The sequence below is a fragment of the Pempheris klunzingeri genome, chromosome 19 (assembly GCF_042242105.1).
Source record: "Pempheris klunzingeri isolate RE-2024b chromosome 19, fPemKlu1.hap1, whole genome shotgun sequence".
NCBI classification, from domain to species: Eukaryota; Metazoa; Chordata; class Actinopteri; order Acropomatiformes; family Pempheridae; genus Pempheris; species Pempheris klunzingeri.
In genome coordinates this window covers 22153920-22181466 of record NC_092030.1, presented here as the reverse complement: position 1 = coordinate 22181466, position 27547 = coordinate 22153920, and the positions used below count along the sequence as shown (strand labels likewise).

The following is a 27547-nucleotide window of genomic DNA, read 5'->3' as shown; positions in this document are numbered from 1 at the left end:
CTTCTTCTGTGGTTCCTGCTGTAAATCCCTTCTACTCCCTTCTAGCTTAAAGTTGCAGTGAGCTAAGCTAAGCTAAGCTAAGCTAAGCTAGGCTAACCTCCAGTCTGTATATTTATTGTGTTGCAGCCAAAATAACAGCGAGCTTCTGTTTTTCCTGTCAGTCTGCTCTGTGAACAGATCTGGTGTCGTGACGGCTCTGAGATCCAACCAACACAACGCAGGGCGGGGCTACCTGCTCACTGACCAATCAGTCATGAGGTGCTTCAAAATTGCCATCTTGATTTTGGAGCCAGAAGTGATGCAAGTTTGTATTTAGTCAGAAACATCGGTGGGTTTAACCGTCTGAGCTTTATGCTAACGTTAGCTAGCTAGCTTAGCATCAGGCAGTGAAACAAAGACGTATGACTGGCTGACGTTTCACCGTGTCAGTGAAGCACCTTGGGAGTTGTAGTTTACTTCGACTTCCACACATTTTTTAATCAAACAATCAGATAATAACACTTCCTAAAACTACTAGTTAAAATGAAAGTGTAAATGAATGTTAACAGAACTGCTGTAGGTGTTTCTGCCCTTTACTGACACCACCTGCTGTTATATTAGTCACCTTTACCACGAGGTACGACTTACAAGTCCTACCTCGTGGTAAAGGTGACTAATCAGGCTTTCCAACGACATAAAACACAAGACCAAGTGGTGTCATTAAAGGGCAGAAGTAATTGGCTGAGATAACGTTTCCAAACTTTTTTTTGAGGAGTTTAGTTTTTATTACTCCCCAGCTGATATTGAAGGAGGGGGAGGGATGTGCAGAGAAGCAGTGACATCTCTCTCCATCCAGTCCCAGAATATGTGGAGCTTTTCTATAATTCATGCTTTAAATCTCTTGCATAATGGACAGCTATTTATATTGGCCTTTAATCTCCAGCCGAACACCTCCTCCCTGTACATAATGGATGTGTTTCCACTTTCCCCGGATGCAGGCAGGAGCTAATGTGTGTGAAGGCGAAGAGGACGACGACACCAATCGGCTCGGCTCGGTCGTGTCTGGTTCTGTGCCGCCGGCCGGCCGGACACGTCCTCGGTTTCCGGTAATAACGAGACAAAGCTGTTGAGTGTGACTGATGTTGTGAGCTCCACAGTAAAGGAAGTACAGAGGCAGCATCCTACATGATAGCTGAAACAATGCAGACGAGCTGCTCTCTGCTTCATGTTCATTAAAGCAGCGTCTGCTAACTCAACTTTTTATGGCTCATACTTCAGAGAAATGTCCACTACTGAAATGAATTAATACATAAATCTGATATTTCATCCATGTAAAGAAGTGATTTTTTAATTAGTAGTTTAATTGGACCTGAAATAAACCTTTTTAAAACTCTTAAAATACAAAGTCTAAATCCAGCTAACGTCCTATTTCACTTTGTTTCTCTTCAGTCAGCATCTGAACAGGGTTTTATGTTCTAACTAAGTGTTTTCACTGTAAAATACAGCATTATTCTTACATGTGCTAATGCTAACTAGCTACCCTGCAACACCAGAACGACTGGGACCAGTTAGCTTTAGCCTGTTAGCATCACACACTACAGAAGCCTGTTTCTGCCAACATGCTAAAAGCTAAAACATCCTGTTCGTTATTATAATGGTTATTTATTCAGAGATGCTGTCTTTGCAGGCGGCTGTCCTTCCTCGTCCTGTCGCTCAGGTAAACTCACCTGCAGGTTAGCACACGTGGAAAACATACAAGCACTGTCCATGGGTTTGATGGCGTTGCCGTGCAGAGAGGGAGCGGGTTTGGAGATGATCGGCGGCTGTGCCGGGGGCAGGAAGGTGGAGGACGGCTCGGTCACGGGAAGAGCGCCTCCCTCTGAGCCGTAGCCGAACGACTGGATGGCGTTTCCTGAGGTGGGAGACAGAACACGTGATCAACAGTGTCTGTGTTAGTGTTCATGTTAGAAACCTCCTCCTCCTCCGCTGATACCCACACTGACCATGTATCTACAGGCTGAAGTGGGTTTTAGCAGACTCACAATTGTATTGGGTCACATTGCATCAAGTTTCCTTTGACGGCTGGAGGCTGTTTGTGTGATGTGAGGAGGCCAAGGTGAATGTAAAGTTGGTCTGAAGTATCTATGGTAACAACATGAGAAAGCTACTGAAGAGTGGACCACGTTAGCTCATTGAGCCATTCTGCATAATGATGAAAAAGAGGAGTGTGTGCCTGCAGTAGGAAGATAAAGTTGGTTTGAAGTGTCTATGAAAAAAACATTAAAAAGCTGTATTGATAAAGAAAAAACTGAAAAGGTCTCTTTTCACAGAAGGAGCCAGACTTCAGGTCCTCAGGAGGGAAATATGCAGCACGGAGCTCCAAAGACTCCTGAAGACTTCACGAAGACGAAGCCGTCTGTCTGAACACTGACGCTGAAACGCCTCCGAGTGCTGGTTTACATTTTGTTTCTGTTCAGAACCGTCGCTCTCTTCAAAGACACCAGACTCCATTGACAAAAACAGCTATTTTAGCTCACAGAACTGCCTCCATCTTTCAGTTTGTTTGTGTGACGTGTTAAAGTCCTGTTCTGCGAGGTAAAATCCCTGGTTTTGTCAATGGAGTCTGGTGTCTTTGCAAAAAGTGCTGTCTGACTGCGATGAGGCGTGAAAATATTCTAAATAAAGCGTCAACTTGAACTAATTATTTTAGGTGATCTGTTTTGCTGCTGTACAGACAACCACACTCCAGATAATCCAGACTGTCCCTTTAACTCCCTCCCTCCCTCCCTCCCCTGCTGCAGACCTCCTGATCCCTACGCTGTCCAAACTACAGGGCCTCTCACTGCACACTTCGCCCCCATGCAGAGGGACCTGCAAACACCGAACCCCCCCATGACTAGAGGCAGAAACAGGAGACAGTCGAGCATGAATTAGTGTCTCTCTCTTCAAAGCTACCAGACTCCATTGACAAAAGCAGTCATTTTAGCTCACAGAACACAGGAGCTGCTGTTGGATCTGAACCCTTACACAGACTGAAGAATGATTAAAGCTGGCCCTCCTAAAGTGGGGGGGGGGGTGAGGCTCAGCGTGAGGACTCACTGAGGCAGGTGTTGTGTGTGAAGTCCCGGTGGAAAGCGTCACACTCTGGCTCCTGACTGCCGGTTCCCCTGCAGGTACACCACAGGCCGATGGTGATGTTGGAGGGACTGCTGTCGCTGTAGTTCGGTGTTACATCTGAGCCTGAGAGGGAGGGAGGGAGGAGAGAGAGAGAGGAAGGGAGGGAGGGAGGGGGGGAGAGAAGAATTAGGATGGAGATTAGCCTGGAAGAAAGGTAAAGAGGATTTTTGCAAATTGGGAATTGAATCACTGGCTGATTTCTGAGCGAGGAAGTGAGTCACCACACTAAAGCGTAGCGCCGACAGAACAGCAGCCTCTTCGGAGAATTCTCCCTGAAAAGACGGCGTTTTCAAACAAAGCTTCAGTCTGAAATAATCGCCTCAGTAAGACGGAGTGAGACACAGCCAGGGCCGCAGGATTCACTCTGCTGCCACAGCTGATGAGGGCAGCATCTAACAGCTTCCAGAGAAGGAGAGTCAGAAACACCCTGTCACACATCCAGGTGATTAGAGAGCGATCGTCCAATCAGAGCTCCAGGTGTGTCTGCGAGTCTGACGTCTCACATCTACGCTTTTTAAGCTTCTTGTGTCCCATTTAACATCGTTTTCATTCTGAAGTCAAGTTAGAAATTAGAAATATGGTTACACTTTCAAAATAAAGCTCACTAAGAGACATCGTAGGGTTACACTTTCAAAATAAAGCTCACTAAGAGACAACGTCGGGTTACACTTTCAAAATAAAGCTCACTAAGAGACATCGTAGGGTTACACTTTCAAAATAAAGCTCACTAAGAGACAACGTCGGGTTACACTTTCAAAATAAAGCTCACTAAGAGACAACGTCGGGTTACACTTTCAAAATAAAGCTTGCTGGGGAACATCAGGTTCTATGGAAAGCCAAAAGGGCCACAATTCATCACGGTTGCCAGGATGTTTGAATTAATTATAAATGCTATTCCAAACACCGACGTAGCTCCAGTACTTCTGTTTCTGTGACATTTGTGCATAAAATCACACAATAAAAGTCACGAGAGACTAAAACTATAACACGTTGTGATAAAATGACTTCCTTTAACCTCATTTCTTCCACACCGACCGTCGGCTGGTGGGACACTGATGGTTTATCTGTTAGCTTCAGTCTGTTAGCTTTAAAGCTACACAGCCCCTTTCTGTTTCTGCACTAACAAAAGTATTTATAGGATTCTGATATGAGGAAGAGTGAGCGTGTTTCACATCAAACTCACCGATGAGGCCGACGTAGGACATGAGGCAGCCGTGGTAGTTGTCGTGGGGGCAGCTGGTGACGGTGTGAGACGTCATCTGGCAGTTCATGTGGAAGTCGGCGAGTCGAGACCTGCAGCAGCAACAACGGGACAAACACAAGGCTGTGAGGGACACGCGGTGCTGCAACAGTTCACCCTGCGGTAACAACAGGAGCACCAGAGGGCCTCGACACAGGTGTGATCACGCCTCGGTGCTTCATATGAACGTGTGTGTGAGCCGCTCTTTAGCAGCCTTGTATCGGAGCGCTGAGACAGATCAAACAACATGCTGAAACTCTCCTGAAAGCTGAAAATCCTCGTGGAAATAAAAGGCTGATGCACGCAGTAGTTTGGGAGATTATCTCTGGTTCCCCGTCTGCAGCGTCCTCCGCATCATACATATGTTAATGCTGGAGAAACTGTCAGACAACACACCGGCTGTGCAGCTACTGGGCTTAATCTACCGCCTGTCCTACTTTCCTCTTTCTCCATCCTCCCTTTGTCTCTCTCTCCACTTTAATTCCTGCGTCTCTCGGCCGCCTCGACTCGACGAGTGCGGCGCTGCGGCGCGAGGGCGAACACGAGGGGAGGTGAGGTGAAGGATGTCGTATGGTCGGACCAGCAGGGTGACAAACACGTGTGGAGAGTGTCTGACAGACGCAGTCCAACTGAGTGTGTGTGTGTGTGTGTGTGTGTGTGTGTGTGTTTGACACAAACACAACTTGCTCACGCATGGAAAAGTGTTTGTGTTTGCTTGTCTGTCTGTCGGCTGCAGAGAATGATACAGTCTGACAGGCCGGAGTGCTGCGCATTTGACTTTCACACAGAGGTCAGGGAGTGTGTGTGTGTGTGTGTGTGTGTGTGTGTGTGTGTGTGTGTGTGTGTGTGTGTGTGTGTGTGTGTGTGTGTGTGTGTGATCCTGCCAACGATGTCAGCTCTACACAAAAGACACAACCATTATCCACACAGACAAACACACACTTTCCTCTAATCTCTCCTTCACTTTCTGTTCTTCTACATGACACACACACACACACACACACACACACACACACACACACACACACACACACACACACACACACACACACACACACAGTGACTCAGAGAGTCGGCCGCTGTGTGTGTGTGTGTGTGTGTGTGAGTGCTGTCTTGTTCGTGTTTGTTTCAAAGACACACACACACACACTTTAAAGGACAATACCGCCATGTTTGCCTCCATCCCTCCCCAGCAGTGTTGAAAGCTTCTCGCTGAGGCTCAGACGTGACAGCAGCTCTTCCTCAGAGCGTCACTTCAGCGTTCATGGTCATCAGAGCAGCTTCAGACTGTGTTGAAGCACAAACGTCTGCTCCGACGGTGAACTATTATTATTCAATGATCCTCCGCAGTCAGAGTGACCTCAGCTGAAGCCAATGAAGCAGGATCAGTGAGGAAAGGCTTCAGACTGTTGTTCCACCAGATGAGACCAGACAACATGCTAACATGCTAACACGCTAACAACACCTCCTGTTTTCACCAGGTCACGTGTGGGGTTCCACATCTGGCCCCAGATGTTGGGGAGCTGGAGCTCCAGCTGGCTGCTGTCTGTCTGCTTCTCCCTTCAGGTGAGGAAACACCTGACTTCTGTCTGGGCTGCTGAACCACGTCCTGGCTGTGCTCTCTCTCCTCTCTCTCCTCATTGGCTGGTTGTCATGTCTAAACCTCTCCTGGGGCTGCTTCCTCCTTATCTGTGATCCTACATGTGTAAAAACCAAAATCAATACAACCTCCTGCAGATGTTGGTCCTCAGAGAGAGAACTGGACCGAATTATGGCAACGAGCTGCTCGTTCGATCACCGCGGGGGGGTGAGGTCACATTTAAAGGATGGGGGAAACAACACTGCCGGTAATGAGATCACTTCATATATCTACTATTTTTTTCTATCTTGTTTAGATTGTACACTTTCTATGTGAATATCCACCACTTTATTATTTACTCTTTTATTGGAGCTCTATTTCTGGTGGTTGTACTTGTTCTTACAGCGGCTGTAACAATGAGTGAATGTCCCCACTGTGGGACTGATAAAGGATTATCTTATCTTATCTCTGCCCTCGTGGCCACGTCTCTGTAGGAAAACACTTTTTAATCTCAATGAGACTTTTTAAGTAAAGCAGATTATTCACACATACAGACTGACTGTGACCGGCTCCCTGTTCACCTGCAGCCTTTTGGCTCTTTGCACCGCTGCACATCCGTGAGCACAGAGGAGCAGCAGCGGGTCGGAGGTCTTGACTACGGTGAAAACCAGCCCCCTGGATCTTCCTGCTTGTTTCAGTGACATCAGTTAATGAAGAATGAATCACACTCCTTCTCTGCGCCGTAGATTTCTAGTTGTTCCTTCACTGGGCTCAAAGTGACGCCATGTTTGAGCTCACACAGCTGCTGCAACAGCTGGTCACTGTGACACTGTGAACTGTCATAATCATCACATCTCAAACAAGTGGTTAAACAATCCCTCCAGTCTGCAGCATTCAGGAAGTCAGTGCACATTTCACCTGACGATTAAAACCAGAGGTTCAAACGGTAATATCAATATCGTTATCTCCACTCGTCCACTAGAAACCTGAGGAAGGAAAGAGGATCCTTGTCACTGCAGAACCTGCCTGAGAAGTTTTCTTTGAGTCTTGGAGTTCTGTATTCTGTGAGGTAAAATGTGTCAATGGAGTCTGGTGGCACGTTGCGTCGTTCCTTTGCAGTCACCAGAAATATGTGTTGAAGTATTGTGTCATAATGCTGAACTGCTGATCGGTTAAAAGAAACTTAAAAGCCATAAAATACCAGCTTTCCATTTATAGCCGTTATCTCTCTTCAAAGTCATCTGACCTTGCAGAACACAGGAGCAGCTGGTTTACTGCTGCCTCCATTTATGTCTGTTTTAGTGTGTTTTTGAGGTCTAAATGGTTGTTCAGTGTTTCTATACCTCACAATAACACAAATAACCTACCTGATGGAGGCACCCTCCAGTAGGGTTTGATCAGGTGGTTTCAGAGTCGCCTGCCTCCGACTGTCCGTCTGTCAGCGTCACTGACTAATGATTGAAGGTGTGTGCCGCGTGTTTTCATCAGCTGTCTTATCAACATCGGCCACAACTTTTAAAGAGTAGACATCAACAACAGCGCTCTTCATCAGGTACCAACATGGTAACGCCTGTACCCAGTGTTTCCATAGTAACACTCAGAGACACCTGTACACAGTGTTTCCATGGTAACAATTAACAACGCTCGCTGACCAGTGTCTCCATGGTAACACTCAGGGACATCTCCTGACCTGCGTCTCCATGGTAACACTCAGGGACACCTACTAACCAGTGTCTCCAAAGATAACATTGTCTCCATGGTAACAAACAGTGACCTCCCGGCCCGTGTCTCCATGGTAACAAACAGTGACCTCCTGGCCCGTGTCTCCATGGTAACAAACAGTGACCTCCTGGCCTGTGTCTCCATGGTAACAAACAGTGACCTCCTGGCCCGTGTCTCCATGGGAACGTGAGGTGACACCAACAGATGAAATGAGGTGTGACTGTAGGTTTGAACCTCAGTCTGCGGCTCGTCATCGTATCAGGTCGGACTGATTTGCTATGAATTCTGGGAGAACTAAAAAAAACATGGCTGACCGCGTGTGTTCGTCCGTAACGTTAAGAGGAACCATAAACAAAAGGGTCCTGTCAGTTCATGTTACACGCCAAGTATGTCTCACACACACACACACACACACACACACACACACATACACACACACACCAGCATGGATTAAACGTCGTCCCACACTGAGCTCTTCGCTCTCGTGACATCTCCATGTGTGTTAAATGGTCCTCAGTGCAGCATTTGATGCTCTCAATTATGGCTGTGCAGTCAGTGTGCGTGCAGGAGAAGGTGAAGAATATTAAAATCGAATTACGCCGAGGCTGAGTGAGTGCAAATGGTCTGATTACTGACTGCCAAGCAGCACTACATATTCACAGTGACAAGGACACACACACACAATCATCGTCCTAAACACACATTCAAACCACATACTACACTTTATATCAGCTTCGGCTCAGTCACATGAACATATCCGGGGGGGGGGCTGTCAGAGACATCTCTCTCTCTTTGACCCTGACTTGTCAGTCACGGTGTAATGGACTCGGAGCTCCCTTGAGTGTTATTTAATTATCATGTCTGCATTAATGGGGATAAACAAAGCACACACACACACCTCAACACACACACACACACACTCTGTCTGTGAAAGGACCCTCAGTGTATTAAGCCCATCGCTGTGACCAGGAAGTAAATATTTAGCATTATTTAGCATTTATTAGCAGAGTACTACACTTTGATGCAGAGTATATACATATATATATATAAATATAGATTTAAATGTGATAAATACTTCTAGGACACACCGTCTTCACCATCCTCCCAAAATATGACACTCTAGATGAGATAACACTGATAACCTATGAAATCAAGATGTGTTTTTATTTTACTAACTGTCTGAGTGACTGGTAGGTAGTAAAAGTGTTGGAACTGGTCCAGTAGATCACCTCAGCCAGCAGCCACCAAACGGGCTGCAATGGCTGCAACGTGATCCTTTGGGACAACTGCACCTGATCACAGTAGGTCCACTAAAAGAGCTTGTTTGATCCACTGACAGACTCAGAGTGTTATTCTAAGTGTGTGACAGCATCATGGAAAGGATCCCTACAGAGAGAGACCTGGAAGATCCTTTTGGTTTAACCACAAACAGCACACACACCAGACTACATTCACTAAAACAGGGATTTTAGAGAACAGGACTCAGGAGCTGCTGCCTCCATTACATAGTTTTTTTGTGTGTTATTTTGTGTTACAGAAACATTGAACTAACCCTTTAAAACACCAAGTCACACAATAACACAAACAAACTAACTATCAAGGCAGCAGTAGACCAGCAGCTGCTGTCTTCTGTTGGGTAAAATTAATGTTTTTGTTAAAGGAGTCTGGTGGTTTTGAAGTGAGCTAAATATTAGCTATAATATCGGAAGATTAAAAGCTGGTAATTAATAATTCTTGAGTGTTTTTAACTGATTTATAGTTCAGCATCATGTCACAACACTTGAATACATATTTGTGGTGAATGCAGAGGAACGACGTAACGCACCACCAGACTCCATTGACAAAAACAGGGATTTTAACACACAGACCATGCGACTTTTGGATCTGAAGTGACCCTTTAAAACACGAAAGTCACACAAGGACACAAACAAACTAAGTGACGGAGGCAGCGGCAGATGAACAAGTCCTGTGGTCTGTGAGGTATAATTACTAATTTTCCCAATGAAGTCTGGTGGCTTTGAAGGAGCGCATCACAGTATACAAAATAGATTAGAGCGGAGAGTGATGATGAATCTGTGGAGGACTCTTTTAACAAAAGATCAAGAGTGCATGGATTTCTTTGGAGGCAGACCACTGAATTCACTCCAGTGTCTGTCTTCCAGCTTGTATTTGTGGAGCTAATGTGTCTCCGGGGTTTAGATCTCGTTACGTTGTGTAAATGCAGCGCAGGAAGTTCTGTGTTTGTTCTGAACAGCAGCAGCTCGCAGGCTGCTGTGAATGAACCTCCTCTTTGATTTATGGTGTCACTGCGCTGTGAAAGATGTGAAAAACAGCCGTGTGTGGTTCCTTCTGAAGGTGTTTGTCGAGGCGTCTTTAACCTTTGTTTTCTGGTTTCCCTTCATTCATGTGAGCAGGTGTGTGTGTGTGTGTGTGTGTGTGTGTGTGTGTGTGTGTGTGTGTGCATCTGTCTGTGTTTGGTGATTAGCTGCTTTGTTTTGTCTTGATGTTCCCTTTAATTAACAGTCCCTGAGTGGGGCTTCATTTACATATTTACATATTTGCATAGCTAATGAGTTGCCGCTGTGGATCAGCATCAGCAGCGCCTGCCCTTGGTCACACCTCTGGTTTTATTTCTTTCTGTTCGTCTCTCACAAACCATGTCGCTAACCTGGTTTTTCTAATTATGACAAGCGTAATGTCTGAGGTAACACACCTGAGTGAATCAGTCACCCTACAGTTATGCACCCTGCAGGAGGTGGTCGGGTGGATCTGTGGTTACGTTTAGGAAACACAAGCACCCTCAGCATCCACTGGCACCAACCATATCAGCCCAGCTGGTCACCAAGGGACCTCCTAAAAACGTTTAAGTGTACGCTATGTTTAGAATATATTCCCTGCTTGACATCTCCGTCAGTCTGCTCTTTCTGATGGGAACAGAAGCTGTTTGCTCTCTGTGTGTTTTCTCTCTTCAAAGCCACCAGACTCCATTCACAAAACAGTCATTTTACCACATAGAACACAGGAGCTGCTGGTCTGCTGCTGCCTCCATCAGTCAGTTATTGTGTGACTTTGGTGTTTTAGAAGATCAGTTCAGATTTGACACAGTATTTGTGTGACACACAATGACACCAACAAACTGACTGATGGAGGCAGCAGCAGACCAGCAGCTCCTGTGGTTTACGAGGTAAAATCCCTGCTTTTGTTAGCAGAGTCTGGTGTCTTTGAAGAGCGTGATAAAACGTCTGTTTCTGGTGAAACAAAGAGGATCTTACCGTCCATGTCTTTGTTTTGCCTTGTCAGAAACGGTCATATCGCTCTCTTCAAACCCACAGAAACGGTCATTTCACCTGAGCTGCTGGTTTAACGTTGCCGCCTTCCTAAAGCCCAAACACTCAACTCAAAGATCATCAGAGGAAGAAAGAAACCAGGAAACATTCACATTTAAGAAGCTGGAATCAAAGAACCCACCTAAAGAAATCCACACAGTTTAAATGGACTCTGCTCAGGCCTCTGGGAGCTGGCGGCACGGCGCCCACTCCAGGAACGACACATGCACGCTTGTGATTTGTGTGAAATGACCCTTTACGACCTCAGACGGGGTCGGATAGAGACCGCACGATTCAACCTCTAATGGAGGAGTCGGAGGTGTGGGGGTGGGGGGGGATTAATGTGCATCCGGTTCCTTCTGACCCCCATCAGGCCGAGAGCGCGTCCGATAATGGCGGGAGTATGTATGCAAACACACGCGGGCGGGCGGCGAGGCGTGGCGAGCTAAACTGCTCCTCCAAACCCGGCAGCAGCAGCCAGGCGCTGTTTTAAGGCTGGGAAGCCAATCTAGCGACGGCATCGCTCCATTACACGGTCAGTGAGGTGAGGTGGCGGCGTGATGGAAATAGCTGCCTCTTTTCTGTAGGTCACAGAGGACGGAGGCGACGCAACAGGCCCTCTCACTTACTCACTGTGTGTGTGTGTGTGTGTGTGTGTGTGTGTGTGTGTTTACACTAAAGCATCCCTGATTCATCTCATTTCCTCCGAGCTCGTCTGAATGTGAGCAGCTGTTTACAGTGATGAGTCTTTATGGACACGATGTATAGAGGAGTCCATAATCAGGAATTAACGAGATTCTTTAATTAGTGATTATGGACACCTAGAAGGGCAATAACTAGCTAACAGGCTAACACCACGGTCACCTGCCAAAGAAACATCATTGGGAACATTCGTTTCGACTAATACCTGGAACAATCAACGTTATGCTAGCCACAAAGCTAACGTTATGCTAGCCACAAAGCTAACGTTATGCTAGCAAGAGTCAACGTAAATAACGCTGCGTACAGTTGACAAACAGAAAATAACGACTAACAACAACATCTCTGTCCCTCTGAGTACATATTTCCACTGTGATAATGTGACGACACGTTTATCTCCCAGGTGGATGCCATCACAACAGTGATTCCATAATGACATTTATTGTGGTTTTTGCTGACTGTCTGACAGCGGACTGCTTCTACAGACAGAGACCACCAGGCGGATTTATCACACTGACTTTAATCTGAGCAGCTTCACAGAGAAAAGTGGTAAATAAAATGTTCCTGAGCAACGAAACAAATGAAATATAGAAACTTTTTAAAGTTTTTCTTTAAGCAGAGAGACATCATGTTACTCTTTGACTGCAACAAGCAGCCAAAATATCACTTCAGATGTGAACTATTAAATCAATTGCCAACTACTTTGATAAACACTTAATCAGTTTGAGTCATTTGTTTAAGAAAACCAGTTAAAATTCTTCGATTCCAGCGTCTTAAATGTGAACTTTTCCTGGTTTCTCTCCTCTGTGAAGATAAACTGATGATGGATGTCGTTTTGGGCTTTTGGGGAAATTATGATCTCATGTTACAACAGATGCTTCTCTTCCCTCAACACAAACTGTGAGAAAGTCCTGCATTGAAAAACCTCACTGAAAGGAGTCTGGTGTTTTTAAACCTGGGCAAAAACAATATTAGAGGTCTTTCTCTTTGTTTTACCAGAAACGGGCGTTATTTCGCTCTCTTCAAACACACCAGACTCCATTCACAAAAACAGTGATTTTACCTCACAGAACATTTGAGTTGCTGGTCTGCTGCTGCCTCCATCAATTAGTTTGTGTGTGTTGTTGTGTGATACACAAATATTGTGTCAAATCTGACCTGATCTTTTAAAACACCAAACTCACACAATAACAGAAACAAACTCACTGACAGGCAGCAGCAGACCAGCAACTCTGTAAGGTAAAATTACTGTTTTTGTCAATGGAGTCTGGTGGCTTGGAAAAGAGCACACAGAGAGAGAAAGGCTTCAGTTTCCTATCTAGACGGTTGTCTGATGGTGATGTCATATGTTTTTAGATATTTTTTATAGATGTAATAAGTCTCTCTGCCACCCCTGTCAGCCCCCCCCGACAGAACCACACATCAAATACTGTGAACTTTCCCTTTATGTGCAGTACTTCCAGTTTGCGATCAAACCTGCAGGACCGACTCACTAACGTCCAGCCGTCTATCAGGAACAACTACCGATGAATAATATCTCATTGGTGTTTTGACATGGCAGACAGACGGCGTCTGAATCTGCTGTCAGCCCACTAAAGGAGACTGGACACTGTGATAATTACAGGTCAGAAGTAAAATCAGATTCTCTCTCATGCTGCGTCACACTAATTGGCTTCCTCAGTAATTTACGAGCCACAATTTTCGTTGCAGCGGGGAGAAGAATCAGTCAGAGCACATCAATCAGCAGCAGGGAAACATCCCTGTCTCACTCATGATTAAAGGACTCGGCAGCAGAAATACATTAAAGTAATCAGCAGCACTTTTCTGTGGACTCTTGTGACAGATTGAACAAAGCGAAACAATCAAGAGGATGTATATAATATTCTTATTACAGCAGCAACAATGTGAATCATCAAGTACGTGCAGATCTACATGATCGGATCTTCTAAATGAGAAGCTCTGACGTTCACACTACTGAAAAGTTGAAATATTGTTTTTCTTAATTATCTCGTATAATTATGTCGTAGCAGTAATTCATCCTTATAATTAAGCTCTCATGTCACAAACACAATCGTCTCTCTCCTCAACACTGGCTGTGGAAAATGCTCCACAAGTCATGCATTCAAACACCTTACTTAACGGAGGAAGGTGGTATAAGGTGGTTTAGTTTAACTTTAGTGCTAAAAAGAGACAAACAAACAAACCAGCAACCAGCAGCTCCTGTGTTCTGTGAGGTAAAATTAGTGTTTTTGTGACTGGAGTCTGGTGTGTTTGTAGAGAGCAATACAACAGCTGTTTCTGGTTAAACAAAAATATGGATGAAGAAATAGATCCTTTTAGTTCAACCAGAGACAGCCCTTATATCGCTCTCTTCAAACACACCAGACTCCATTGACAAAAATAGGAATTTTAGCTAATATTAGTTACTGGTCCACTGCTGCTTCGATCAGTTAGTTTGCTTGTGTTATTGTGTGTCACATAAATACTTAGCTGGATTTGAACTAACCCCTAAAAACACTGAAGTCAAGAAATAACACAAACACACTAACTGATGGAGGCAGCAGTAGTCCAGCATCTTCTGTGTTCTGAGGTAAAATGACTGTTTTGTGACTGGAGTCTGGTGTGTGTGCAGAGAGCGATATAACAACTGACTGGATCTTCCAGGTCTCTCTATGTAGAGAACAGAGTTAAAAAGACTTAGAAGTTATTAAATACCAGCATTCATCTTGTATATTATAGCTGGTATATCATTCTCTTCAAAGCCACCAGACTCCATTGACAAAAACACACATTTTATCTTGCAGAATATTGCAGTTGTTGGTCCATCGCTGCCTTCATCAGTTAATTTGTTTGTGTTACACAAAAATTGAGTTGGATCTGAACTAACACTTTAAAACCTTTTAAAAACCAACAGAACAACACAAACAAACCAAAGCAGCACTTTAGTACCAAACAGTCATTTAAATAAGGCCCATGTTTAAGAACATTAAAGTGACAGTGTGCTCTGCTCGTGTTGCACACATCAGGCTTTATTCAGGCCGCTCAGTGTCGAAGCTCTGACCTTGTCGTCGCAGCAGCTGACACCTAAACGCTCCCTGTGGAGTTCTCATGTGAACAAAGTCATGTTGACGCTCAGGGCTTCACACCCACAGACGTCCGCATCCTTCAGGTCTGACAGTCCTGAACGTTTTTCCTTCCTCATGAAACATTTGGAAAAGCTGATTTGTTGAAAATATATTCTGAAAGCTGAATCGTTTAGTCTTCTTCCTCACATTTTATCACCTCTGAGTCATTTAAAGTCCCGCTGCTGACGACCTGCTGCTGCGACCTGAGAGTAACCTGAGTGCTGATTAAAAACATGGACCTGACATGATGAAATAAGAGCTGCAGCCTGCCGTCCTGAAACACAACTATGAGGCTGATCAGCTTTGAATTTTCATGTGATATTAAAGTTAAACTTTTCCAAAGAGTGACGTGTCTTACTTGGTAGATGATCTCTGGTCGGGACAGACGACAGCTTGCAGGGGGATCATTAACCCGACAGCAGCCATGTTTTATTTTGGCCTTTTGGCTCTCACAGCATTAACTTTAATCATCCACAGCTGATGTGACCTGCTGCCAGAACCGTTTGACATTTAAAACGAGTCCTGAGCACAAGTGAGAGTCTGCAGCCATGCTAGCAGCTCTGTGAGGCTGTAATGAGGCACAGCACTGCTTTCAGCTCCATGCTAACATCACAGTGGCAACGCTAACGTGCTGATGCTGAGCAGGTTGAGTGGTTATTGTTATTTGAAGAGCCTGGAACTGCAAAACAGAACCAAACCCAACCTTCTCACATGGCTGTAATGTCCCTCTGCAGTCAGCACAAATGTGTATTTTAGTGCTGTGTCATAATGCCAAACTGTCGATCAATTAAAAAGACTTCATTAAAGTCAAAGAAAGTCATCACATACCAGCATTCATCTCTGATATTATAGCCGTTATATCGTTCGCTTCAAACACACCAGACTCCATTCAGAAAAGCTCTCATTTCACCTCAGAACACAGAAGCTGCTGCCTCCATCAGTTAATTTGTTCATGTTATTGTGTGTTACACAAATATTGTGTTGGATCTGAACTGATACTTTAAGTCACACAGTAACACAAACACACTGACTGATGGAGGCAGCAGCAGAGCAGCAGCTCTAAAATCCCTGTTTTAGTGAATGTAGTCTGGTGTGTGTGCTGTTTGTGGTTAAACCAAAAGGATCTTCCAGGTCTCTCTCTGTAGGGATCCTTTCCATGATGCTGTCACACACTTAGAATAACACTCTGGACCAGTTCTGGCTGAGGTGATCTACTGGACCAGTTCCAACACTTTTACTACCTACCAGTCACTCAGACTCCAGGATGTGGACTCAGAGGACCACTATAGAGCGTAGTGCTAACAAACTGACTTCCCTTGGGTGTGAACACTCCCTCTTTGCCTCTCACTGAAAATGAGCAGTGAATTAGCGGTGTGACTCTTATTTGAAATGCAAATAGACTTTAAAAAAACATAAGAGCCTCGGTCCAGAAAACCTTTTAGAGCTCTCTGTAGGGTTTTCATGCATTACTTGTGGCAAAGACCATATTTAATTACTCCCGCTGTCAATCAGAGCGGTCCTCGAGCGGTCGCCTCCTCGTGCCCGCTCACACCCTCAGCGGGAGGCGAGCCCCCTCCCGGGCCGTGAAGACCCCGAGGACCTGCGGGGCTCCTGTGATTATGCAGCTCTCTGCTCTCCGTCTGAGTTTAATGGAGGCGAAAATGAAAAGCCAGCTTTGGATTCCTTTTTCCGGGCAATCAGACACGATTCGTGCTCTGTGCATGATGCTGGAGTGATGCAGATACCTGCCACGCACTGTGCTGCTCATGAGGGTGGGGGGGTGGGGGGGTGGGTGGGTAAATAGTGTGTGTTTTTTTTTTTTCCTGAGGGATCTGGGACAGAGCTTGTTGGTCGGTCTGCAGCGTGCAGGCTCATTCCCACTCACTGATCCATCCACGCTGCTCCCTTCTGTTCTCTAAGTCACACATGCTCACTCAAAGAGACACCTACTCAGCACCGGAGACACAAAGCGACATCACACGCCGAACACGGCTCGTACGTCGCCAGCGAATCACAAACCAGGAGCCGGCGATGCCCGTGTGACTGCTGTGTGATTGTGTGATGTGTGATGTGTGTGTGAGGGGACGAGGCTGATTCTCTAATGGCGGCTCTGTCACGACTGTTCTCTGCCTCCTTTGTGAGCAACATGTGTTTGAGAGATCTCAGCACAAAGTCCAGCTCAAGCAAAGGATTCTGGGATTTTAGGCTGACGAGGAACCAGAATGTACAGGTTCTGTTCCAGAAGTACGAGGAGCTCATTTGAAATCCTGCTCAAAGACGCAAACAGCAGAGTGTGTGTGTGGAGCGGCTCTTATCTCTACATGGGACTTTAATCCTCTGAATTATCTGAACAAGCAACACTTGGTTTCTACACACAGGAACAGAAACACGGACATAAAAGCAGTGAAACATGCAGCAAGCATGAAAACAACAAATAAAAGGAGGATATTAAAGCAGCTAATCCTGCAAGAAAACAGAGCAGAGGAAGATTTACAGCTACATCAAACATGAGCAGCTGAATGAAGTTCGGCACGACGACTCAAAGAGACTCGACTGCTGCCACTTTAAAATAAAAAGAAGATCCAGTTCTGGATGACAGAAGTGGGCGTGGCCACGGTGACGCCACCTGTCGGTTTGTGGACGCCGTTTTACAGCCACAAGTTTGGCTTTAGGGGCTTGGTTTTTTGGAGCCAGAAGTGACTCCTCTGACTATCGCTTCTTTACAGACTGATACCGACCAATCAGAGGACGCTTCTTTACAGACTGATACCGACCAATCAGAGGACGCTTCTTTACAGACTGATACCAACCAATCAGAGGACGCTTCTTTATACAGACTGATACCAACCAATCAGAGGACGCTTCTTTATACAGACTGATACCGACCAATCAGAGGACGCTTCTTTATACAGACTGATACCGACCAATCAGAGGACGCTTCTTTATACAGACTGATACCGACCAATCAGAGGACGCTTCTTTATAGACTGATACCGACCAATCAGAGGACGCTTCTTTATAGACTGATACTGACCAATCAGAGGACGCTTCTTTATAGACTGATACCGACCAATCAGAGGACGCTTCTTTATACAGACTGATACCGACCAATCAGAGGACGCTTCTTTATAGACTGATACCGACCAATCAGAGGACGCTTCTTTACAGACTGATACCGACCAATCAGAGGACGCTTCTTTATAGACTGATACCGACCAATCAGAGGACGCTTCTTTACAGACTGATACCGACCAATCAGAGGACGCTTCTTTATAGACTGATACCGACCAATCAGAGGACGCTTCTTTATAGACTGATACCGACCAATCAGAGGACGCTTCTTTATAGACTGATACCGACCAATCAGAGGACGCTTCTTTATAGACTGATACCGACCAATCAGAGGACGCTTCTTTACAGACTGATACCGACCAATCAGAGGACGCTTCTTTACAGACTGATACCGACCAATCAGAGGACGCTTCTTTATACAGACTGATACCGACCAATCAGAGGACGCTTCTTTATACAGACTGATACCGACCAATCAGAGGACGCTTCTTTACAGACTGATACCGACCAATCAGAGGACGCTTCTTTACACAGACTGATACCGACCAATCAGAGGACGCTTCTTTATACAGACTGATACCGACCAATCAGAGGACGCTTCTTTACACAGACTGATACCGACCAATCAGAGGACGCTTCTTTATAGACTGATACCGACCAATCAGAGGACGCTTCTTTATACAGACTGATACCGACCAATCAGAGGACGCTTCTTTATAGACTGATACCGACCAATCAGAGGACGCTTCTTTATAGACTGATACCGACCAATCAGAGGACGCTTCTTTATACAGACTGATACCGACCAATCAGAGGACGCTTCTTTATAGACTGATACCGACCAATCAGAGGACGCTTCTTTATACAGACTGATACCGACCAATCAGAGGACGCTTCTTTACACAGACTGATACCGACCAATCAGAGGACGCTTCTTTACACAGACTGATACCGACCAATCAGAGGACGCTTCTTTATAGACTGATACCGACCAATCAGAGGACGCTTCTTTATACAGACTGATACCGACCAATCAGAGGACGCTTCTTTACACAGACTGATACCGACCAATCAGAGGACGCTTCTTTATAGACTGATACCGACCAATCAGAGGACGCTTCTTTATACAGACTGATACCGACCAATCAGAGGACGCTTCTTTATAGACTGATACCGACCAATCAGAGGACGCTTCTTTATACAGACTGATACCGACCAATCAGAGGACGCTTCTTTACACAGACTGATACCGACCAATCAGAGGACGCTTCTTTATACAGACTGATACCGACCAATCAGAGGACGCTTCTTTACACAGACTGATACCGACCAATCAGAGGACGCTTCTTTATACAGCCTGTCTTAAATCTGAGTCTTCTTTGTGGACTCTTTAAACCCTGAAGATGAACATTTTATTCCGTGTGATCGTCTACAGTGTTAGTGGGATGGTGGGGGGGTGGTGGTGGTGGGGGGATGGTGTGGGGGGGGCTCAGCCTCGTCCGGGCGTCACTTCACTCCCTCGCAGCAGCTCACAGAGCAGCGAGCGCTTGATGTTTACAAGTTTATCTCTGAACATGTTCAAGCAGCGAGGAAGTGAGGCCTCACAAAACACACACACACACACACACACACACACACACACACACACACACACACACACAGAGGACGTAACATTTCCAAAACACCAAAATCAGGAGTTAATCACTTGTCCACATTAACAGTAATCTTCCTGTTGTGTAATAAATCATTATTGTCTGGTTTCCCTCATCGTGACACCGTTTCTCACTATTTTCACAGTGTTACAAACAATCAATGGATTGATGGAGACAATAATCAGCAGATGAATCATCAGCTGCAGTCTGATACTAAGTAGCTCATAATCCTGCTTTTCCATCAATGATGAGGAATAATAATGTAATGACTGAATATATAATAGTACAACAGTCACAGGGGACACGCAGTCCTTTGGGGCACCCATCAAAGTACATTTATAGTTCCACAGTGAACATAACAAGTCCAGAGTGTTATTCTCAGTGTGTGACAGCATCATGGAAAGGATCCCTACAGAGAGAGACCTGGAAGATCCTTTTGGTTTAACCACAAACAGCACACACACCAGACTACATTCACTAAAACAGGGTTTTAAGAGAACAGGACACATTAGTAACCAGTCGACTCCTGCCTCGATCAGTGTTATTGTGTGTCACACAAATACTTAGTTGGATCTGAACTAACCCTTAAAAACACCAAATCAAGCAATAACACAAACTAACTAACCGATCAAGGCAGCAGCAGAGCAGCAGCTCCTGTGTCCTGTTCTCTAAAATCCCTGTTTTAGTGAATGTAGTCTGGTGTGTGTGCTGTTTGTGGTTAAACCAAAAGGATCTTCCAGGTCTATTTCTGCAGAGAACGAAGTTAAAATGACTTAAAAGCTATTAAATACCAGAATTCGTCTCATATGTTATATCATTCTCTCCAAAGCCACCAGACTCTGACAACTGTAACTGAACTGCTGCCTCGATCGGTGAGGAATAATAATCTAATGAGGGAATATAAAACAGTAAAACAGTCACAGGGGAAACTTTTCTGCTCCTGCTGCTTTTACTTTAGTACTTTAACTACTTTTCCTCATTAGACTCACAGACTTCTACTGCAGCATCTGAATACTGAGAGAAACGTTTTTACTCCATTATAATTATTTCAGAAATTCAGTTACAAGCAAATCTCAGTTTGTCAATACAAAATATTCTCTACAAAATATGAAGACTATTATGGATGAAGCTGCACGTCGGTAAATAAAATCATTCAAATTAGCCCCAAATTTACCAGAGACACCATTAAATTGATTGACATGAATCTATCAGTGATTATAATCTAATAATGATGCATGTTATTCTGAAATGAGCTGCTTTTAATGTATTTCGATGCTGATACTTTTTACATTTACTCTTTTCCTTAAGTTAAAAACATACTTGTCCACCTCTATTTACACACTCCACACCCACACACACTCACACAGGCTCTTAGATGCTGATGAATGTGGTTTTTAAAGGCTTTTAAAGGAAGTCAATTACTGCAATCTTTTCTATTTATGTGCAGTAAACCAACAGAATCACAAACTCGCTTGTTTGTCGCACTCAAAGTGTGAAGAGTCAGAGCGGGAAAGAAAAAACAGCCTTTATCCACATTTAGCTGGCTGGTTTCTGAAGACGCTCGCTAACCTCGGCCTTGGCCACGAGGCGGCACGGATAAAAATACTGGAAGTGTGCAGCAGGAAGACGGAGAGAGAGACAGAGGAAATGATCCAAGTGAACGGAGGAGATGATCATTTAAATATCTTTGCTTTCTCATCTTTCAGCTTCTCTGTCCTTAAAAGTCCTCCTCGTCTGGGGGGGTGAAATATCCTCCCACCATCCATCCACTGTTAGCCAGGCTGCTAACCACCATTATTGTTCTTATATGTTCTTAATTAATCAGAGGACAGTGAAACAGGACGTCTGTTAGAACTCAAAGTGATGCCTTCAAATGTCAAAATTAAAGAAGAACATCTGTATTTATACCCATGATCCTCTCTGTCCACATCCTGGTGTCTGAGCGACTGGTAGGTAGTAAAAGTGTTGGAACTGGTCCAGCCGTTATATCGCTCTCTGCACACACACCAGACTCCATTGACAAAAGCAGTCATTTTACCTCACAGAACACAGGAGCTGCTGCTCTGCTGCTCAGTCACTTTGTTCCTGGTTAGACAGACAAAGTTACAGAGAGCAACAGAAACCTGAACCTGAATCAGCCGCAGCCTTTAGCTAACGTTAGCAGGAGGCTAATCTGTTAGCACCATCCAACATGGCCGCTCCTCTCCTGCTCTCCTGGTGAACCACCACCACGTGGATGTTGTCAGTGTGATGATGACGCTCCCTAACGAAGCCGTCAGCTCCTCCAGGTGTAGCAGGAACCTGAAGGCAGCAGCTTCATGGTGACTCTGACTCTGTTTCCCTGCCTTCACTGTCTGAGGAGTCCTCCTCCTCTGCAGAGGACACACTGGTTCCAACGCTGGAACACAAACTCCTCCTGCACTGACCCTCAGACCATGATGGAGGTTATTATATATATTATATTCCTCTTTGCCTGTCTGAGTCACAGTAACCCTCCGGTGAACTTCCTCCTGCTGTTCTTCAGTCTGCTCAGAAACCTTCTCTTCCTTCCTCCATCACTTCATCCAAGACACATGTATCCCAGCGAAGTCAGCCAATCATGCATGAGCATTTCTCTACCTCAAAGGCACCCCCACTGTAGTCACCGAGGGAGGGCGGCGGGGGTGTTACTCACTCACTTCCCCCTCTTCAAGCTCCTCTAACCTTTAAAGCGTCGTTATCAATCAAACTTGCAATTTATCCTCTAGAGTGTGGTAGATTTCCTTCCAATTATACCCTCCAGCAGCTGATTTCCCTGATTAGTTCCTCCTCCGGCTGGATAATAATCAGCGAAACAAGCTGCATCGAGCTGAAAAGTCTTCCAGAGTTGTGTGTGAATGTTAAAAAACTAATAATAATTAAAACAGGTCACGACCACACCTGATTGGCCGCTGAAGGCTTCTCACCTGCAGAGAGCGTCGGAGCGGCAGGTGCGTCGGAGCTCCAGGCAGGTGGGCTTGTGCCTCTCCTGGTGGGAGCAGGAGGGGACGATGGTGCGGCGGCGGCGCTCGGCACACGCCTGGTCCGGGCACGAGCAGAACAGCAGGGGGTAACTCAACTCCCATGAGACCCGCTCGAAGAACTGACGCAGCGCCTGAGACACACACACACACACACACACACACACACACACACACACACACACACACACACACACACACACACACACACACACACACACACACACACACACACACACACACACACACACACACACACACACACACACACACACACACACAGGTAATCATCACCTGTCCCTCACTTACATCTCCAGACATTCACAGAGCCGTTAGAGCCACATGAGCTGTATCACAGTCTGGATGTTATCATCACTATTCCTGCGACCACAGGACGCTGAGGGAAAAACCAAAGGATCACATGAAGCTGTTAGCAGCCGAAGCAACAGTTTAAACGTTTCATAGGAATAAAATGTTAATAACCTTTTGCCTTGAATAAGATTTTAGTTTCTACAGATGCAGTGAGAGAGGAAGTACTCAGATCCTCACCTACAAGTCCTGCATTTCAAAACCTTAATTAAAAGGTCCTCTGTGTCCTCATCCTGGTGTGTGAGTGACTGGTAGGTAGTAAAAGTGTTGGAACTGGTCCAGTAGATCACCTCAGCCAGCAGACACCAAACGGGCTGCAATGGCTGCAACGTGATCCTTTGGGACAACTGCACCTGATCACAGTAGGTCCACTAAAAGAGCTTGTTTGATCCACTGACAGGCTCAGAGTGTTATTCTAAGTGTGTGACAGCATCATGGAAAGGATCCCTACAGAGAGAGACCTGGAAGATCCTTTTGGTTTAACCACAAACAGCACACACACCAGACTACATTCACTAAAACAGGGGTTTTAGCTTGCCTAGGAGTTGCTGGGCTGCTGCTGCCTCGATCGGTTCGTTTGTGTTATTGTGTGTTACACATATTATTGTTTGATCTGAATGAACTCTTTCAAACACCAAACTCACACAAGCTAAAATCCCTGTTTTAGTGAATGTAGTCTGGTGTGTGTGCAGAGAGCGCTATAACGGCTGTTAGCAGCCATTGCAGCCCGTTTGGTGGCTGCTGGCTGAGGTGATCTACTGGACCAGTTCTGGCTGAGGTGATCTACTGGACCAGTTCTGGCTGAGGTGATCTACTGGACCAGTTCCAACACTTTTACTACCTACCAGTCACTCAGACACAAAAATAAGAACAAATAGGGCCCAAGTTCATAAATGCTAGAGTTCCTCATATATAATAATAATTTACCCACCTTCTGACATCTTTTCCGGCTGCACGGCTCCTGATTGGCCACAGAGGGCTGAGGGGGCGTGGCCTTGCTGCAGATGGAGTTGTAGGCGGACCGCAGGCGTTTACACGTCTCGTTGAGGTTACAAGCCTTCGCTGCATCCAGACAGGGGTTACAGGGTTTCCCTGCTTCGGAGCAGGGGCTCATCTTCGACAAGGACGAATCTGAAGGAGAGGGAAAGAAAAGAATAAAAAGATTTACAGGAACAGACAGAAACCTTGTGAAACTGATGAATCCATGTGTTGAAGGATGAGGGAACACTTCCAGACGTGTTTGAGCTGAGCAAATTCACATTACCTGAATAAAACAATCCCAAAGAGAGATAAAAATACTACAGAGAGACGCAGCTAAACCACACAGAGCCTCAAAATAACTTAAAGACAACTAAAGAACCACAAACCAACTACAAAGAGACTCAAACGACCACAAACTGTTCAGTTTGCCTCTTTCAGTCTGGATGTGTTCACAGAAAACACAGTGACTACAAAGAGACTCAGAATGACAGTAAATAAAGGAGGATTGAGGCTAAACGATTGTAAAGAGGCTCAAATTCATTTCAAATAGACTCAAAATGACAACAAACCAATTCAGAACAACTACAGTCACAAAATAACTACAAAGAGAAGAAACTCAAAATGACTAAAAACAGACTGGAAATGACTACAAAGAAAACCAAAGTGACTGTGAAGACATGCAACACAAATACAGAGGCTGAAATAAGCAGTAAAAACAACTGGAAAACAGATTCTACATAACTAAAGAGGCCCAAACTGACTAAAAACACATTCTACATAACTAAAGAGGCCCAAACTGACTAAAAACACATTCTACATAACTAAAGAGGCCCAAACTGACTAAAAACACATTCTACATAACTAAAGAGGCCCAAACTGACTAAAAACACATTCTACATAACTAAAGAGGCCCAAACTGACTAAAAACACATTCTACATAACTAAAGAGGCCCAAACTGACTAAAAACACATTCTACATAACTAAAGAGGCCCAAACTGACTAAAAACACATTCTACATAACTAAAGAGGCCCAAACTGACTAAAAACAGATTCTACATAACTAAAGAGGCCCAAACTGACTAAAAACACATTCTACATAACTAAAGAGGCCCAAACTGACTAAAAACAGATTCTACATAACTAAAGAGGCCCAAACTGACTAAAAACACATTCTACATAACTAAAGAGGCCCAAACTGACTAAAAACAGATTCTACATAACTAAAGAGGCCCAAACTGACTAAAAACAGATTCTACATAACTAAAGAGGCCCAAACTGACTAAAAACAGATTCTACATAACTAAAGAGGCCCAAACTGACTAAAAACAGATTCTACATAACTAAAGAGGCCCAAACCGACTAAAAACAGACTCAAAATGACAAAGAGATTCAACAGGACTAAAAACAGACTCTAATAACAACACTGGCCCCAGCATGAATGACAGAGGAGTAAACTAAAACCAGTGGGCTGGACTGGACTCCGGCTGTTATCTGGTCAGACTAGTCTTGTGTTCGGTCTGAATCAGGACCCTCTGTGTCTCTGATATCTCTGGCGAGCCTGCGGCCAGCGCTGCAGCACGTTAGTGAACATTAATAACCTTATTTCTAATCTCCTTCCATTGCAGCCATTATGTTAATGTGGAGCGTGGAGCGGGATGGGACCCCAGCGGGTCGTTAAAGACAGCAGATTCACCAAAGATACGATCAGACGGACCCCGACAGACCGGACTGATCCTGAGTCAGTGGACCTGTGGACGAGTGATAGTGGGATTTACTGATAACACGCCAAATAGGAGGCGATAAAATCTTAAGTGGAGCTTAAGTGAGCAGCAATAAACGGGGGGGGGAGGACAGAGGAGGGTGTAACAGGCCTCCGCTCGCCCGTTACAAGACGTCACGGGGACGGATGGTCAGCTGACAGGTCCGATAAAGAGGTCATGTGATGGTGGAGATACGAGGAACCTGCTGCTGAGCAAAGTGTGTGTGGAAACTACAGTGAGACTTATGTTCATTTGTGACTTTTGGGTTTCAGAAATAGATTTTGTGAGATAACGTCAGGTGAGTGGAAACATCAGCACACTGTGGACTCACACAACAACACACACACACACACACACACACACACACACACACACACACACACACACACACACACACACACACACACTGACTGGTGGAGCAGCAGCTCTAAAATCCCTGTTTTAGTGAATGTAGTCTGGTGTGTGTGCTGTTTGTGGTTAAACCAAAAGGATCTTCCAGGTCTCTCTCTGTAGGGATCCTTTCTCTGTAGGGATCCTTTCCATGATGCTGTCACACACTGCTCAAACGATCAACAAACATCTTGTGCACCACATTTATTTACTGTCATCTTTAATAGGTAGATTTAGTAGCAATACGCAGACGCTAACGTTAGCTAACATAGCATCAGCTAGCTAAATAAACTTGCCTTTGTGCATTTACAAATGTACGTTCAATACATGTACGTTACAACAGGCTGCCCCCACCTGCCATGCTTTTGTTGTGAGTGTTGTTAAACAGCACAGGGAGTGTAGTGAGATAAAAATGTGTGGTTGGTTGGCGGACGCTCCCCTGCATCAGTAGAGCACTGAAATAAAAACACTGAGGCCATCAGCTGGGAGCTTCATGTCTCCGGTGTCTGTTGAACGTGACGTGCATGAAGCCTCACAGTGTGGCTGCACGGACTGTATACAGGAAGTGGGCGTCGCCATCTTGGTTTTTCGGAGCCAGAAGTGACTCGATGAAGACCTTCCTCTGATTGGTCAGTGACCAGGTAGTCCCTCCCCCCCTTCCTGGTGTATCTTCCTCTAAATGGACCATCACTGACTACATGAACTGAAGAAGACAGTAAACTAGAGACTGAGAGCAGAAGCTCGTCGTTCACCACCTGCCAGCTGTGCTGCAGAGCTGAACACAGTGAGATCTGGTCACATGTTTGAATGCCACATCACAGCGTCGAGTGTGAACGCACACGATGAGGACACCACTCGGTTCCAATCCAACACATCCAATTACTCCAGTCTAATGGAGAAGACAACTGTTATCCTGGCTGAGGAGAGCCCTTTAAAGTGTGACAAGATGACATTTCACTGAGTCAAAGCTGCAGCCTCCTCCAACATTATGACATATTTTTATCAGTAAAATAGCAACAACTCTGGAGAAACATCTTCCGTCAGAGGGCCGAGAAATTAAATGTTTCCTGCACTGCGCTGGTAAACTGAGGGAAATCAGAAACTGTGGGGGGAAGTAATTTAACAGAGGAAGGAGTCCCTCCTGTCCTCACATCAGGCTGCACTTCTGGACATCTTTGAAAACAGGAAGGCGGCGAGAGATTCAAATCAGGCGTGAAGGTGAAAACAACATTGTTTGGCTCTTTAATTCACGGCCGTGGACCCCCCCAGGATCCAGGAGCGACCCGAGGAGCCCCGAAACAGACAGAAAACCAAAACCGGCCGCTTCAGCACCACGGACAGGAAGTGAGTTAGACTCAGTCTGGTGTGTTTTCCCTCCCAGGAGGGTCTCCAGGCTGTGGAGCCAGTTCGACACAGTGGCCAAACAACAACAATGGCGTCATGTGACTGACGCCATCAGGCCCGAAAAGACTCACA

The 27547-nt window shown here is 45.3% G+C and overlaps 1 protein-coding gene across 1 annotated transcript in view; it reads right to left on the bottom strand.

Annotated features, from left to right (window-relative positions):
• The window catches only part of gfra2b (GDNF family receptor alpha 2b), a 79725-nt gene that overhangs the window by 2338 nt on the left and 49840 nt on the right, over positions 1-27547 (bottom strand). The window contains exons 4-8 of the mRNA XM_070851081.1: positions 23871-24070; positions 22517-22704; positions 4340-4449; positions 3079-3219; positions 1707-1891 (exon numbers count right to left, since the gene is read on the bottom strand). Of these exons, the coding sequence (XP_070707182.1) occupies positions 1707-1891; positions 3079-3219; positions 4340-4449; positions 22517-22704; positions 23871-24070 (824 nt within the window). The remainder of the gene's footprint in view (positions 1-1706; positions 1892-3078; positions 3220-4339; positions 4450-22516; positions 22705-23870; positions 24071-27547) is intronic.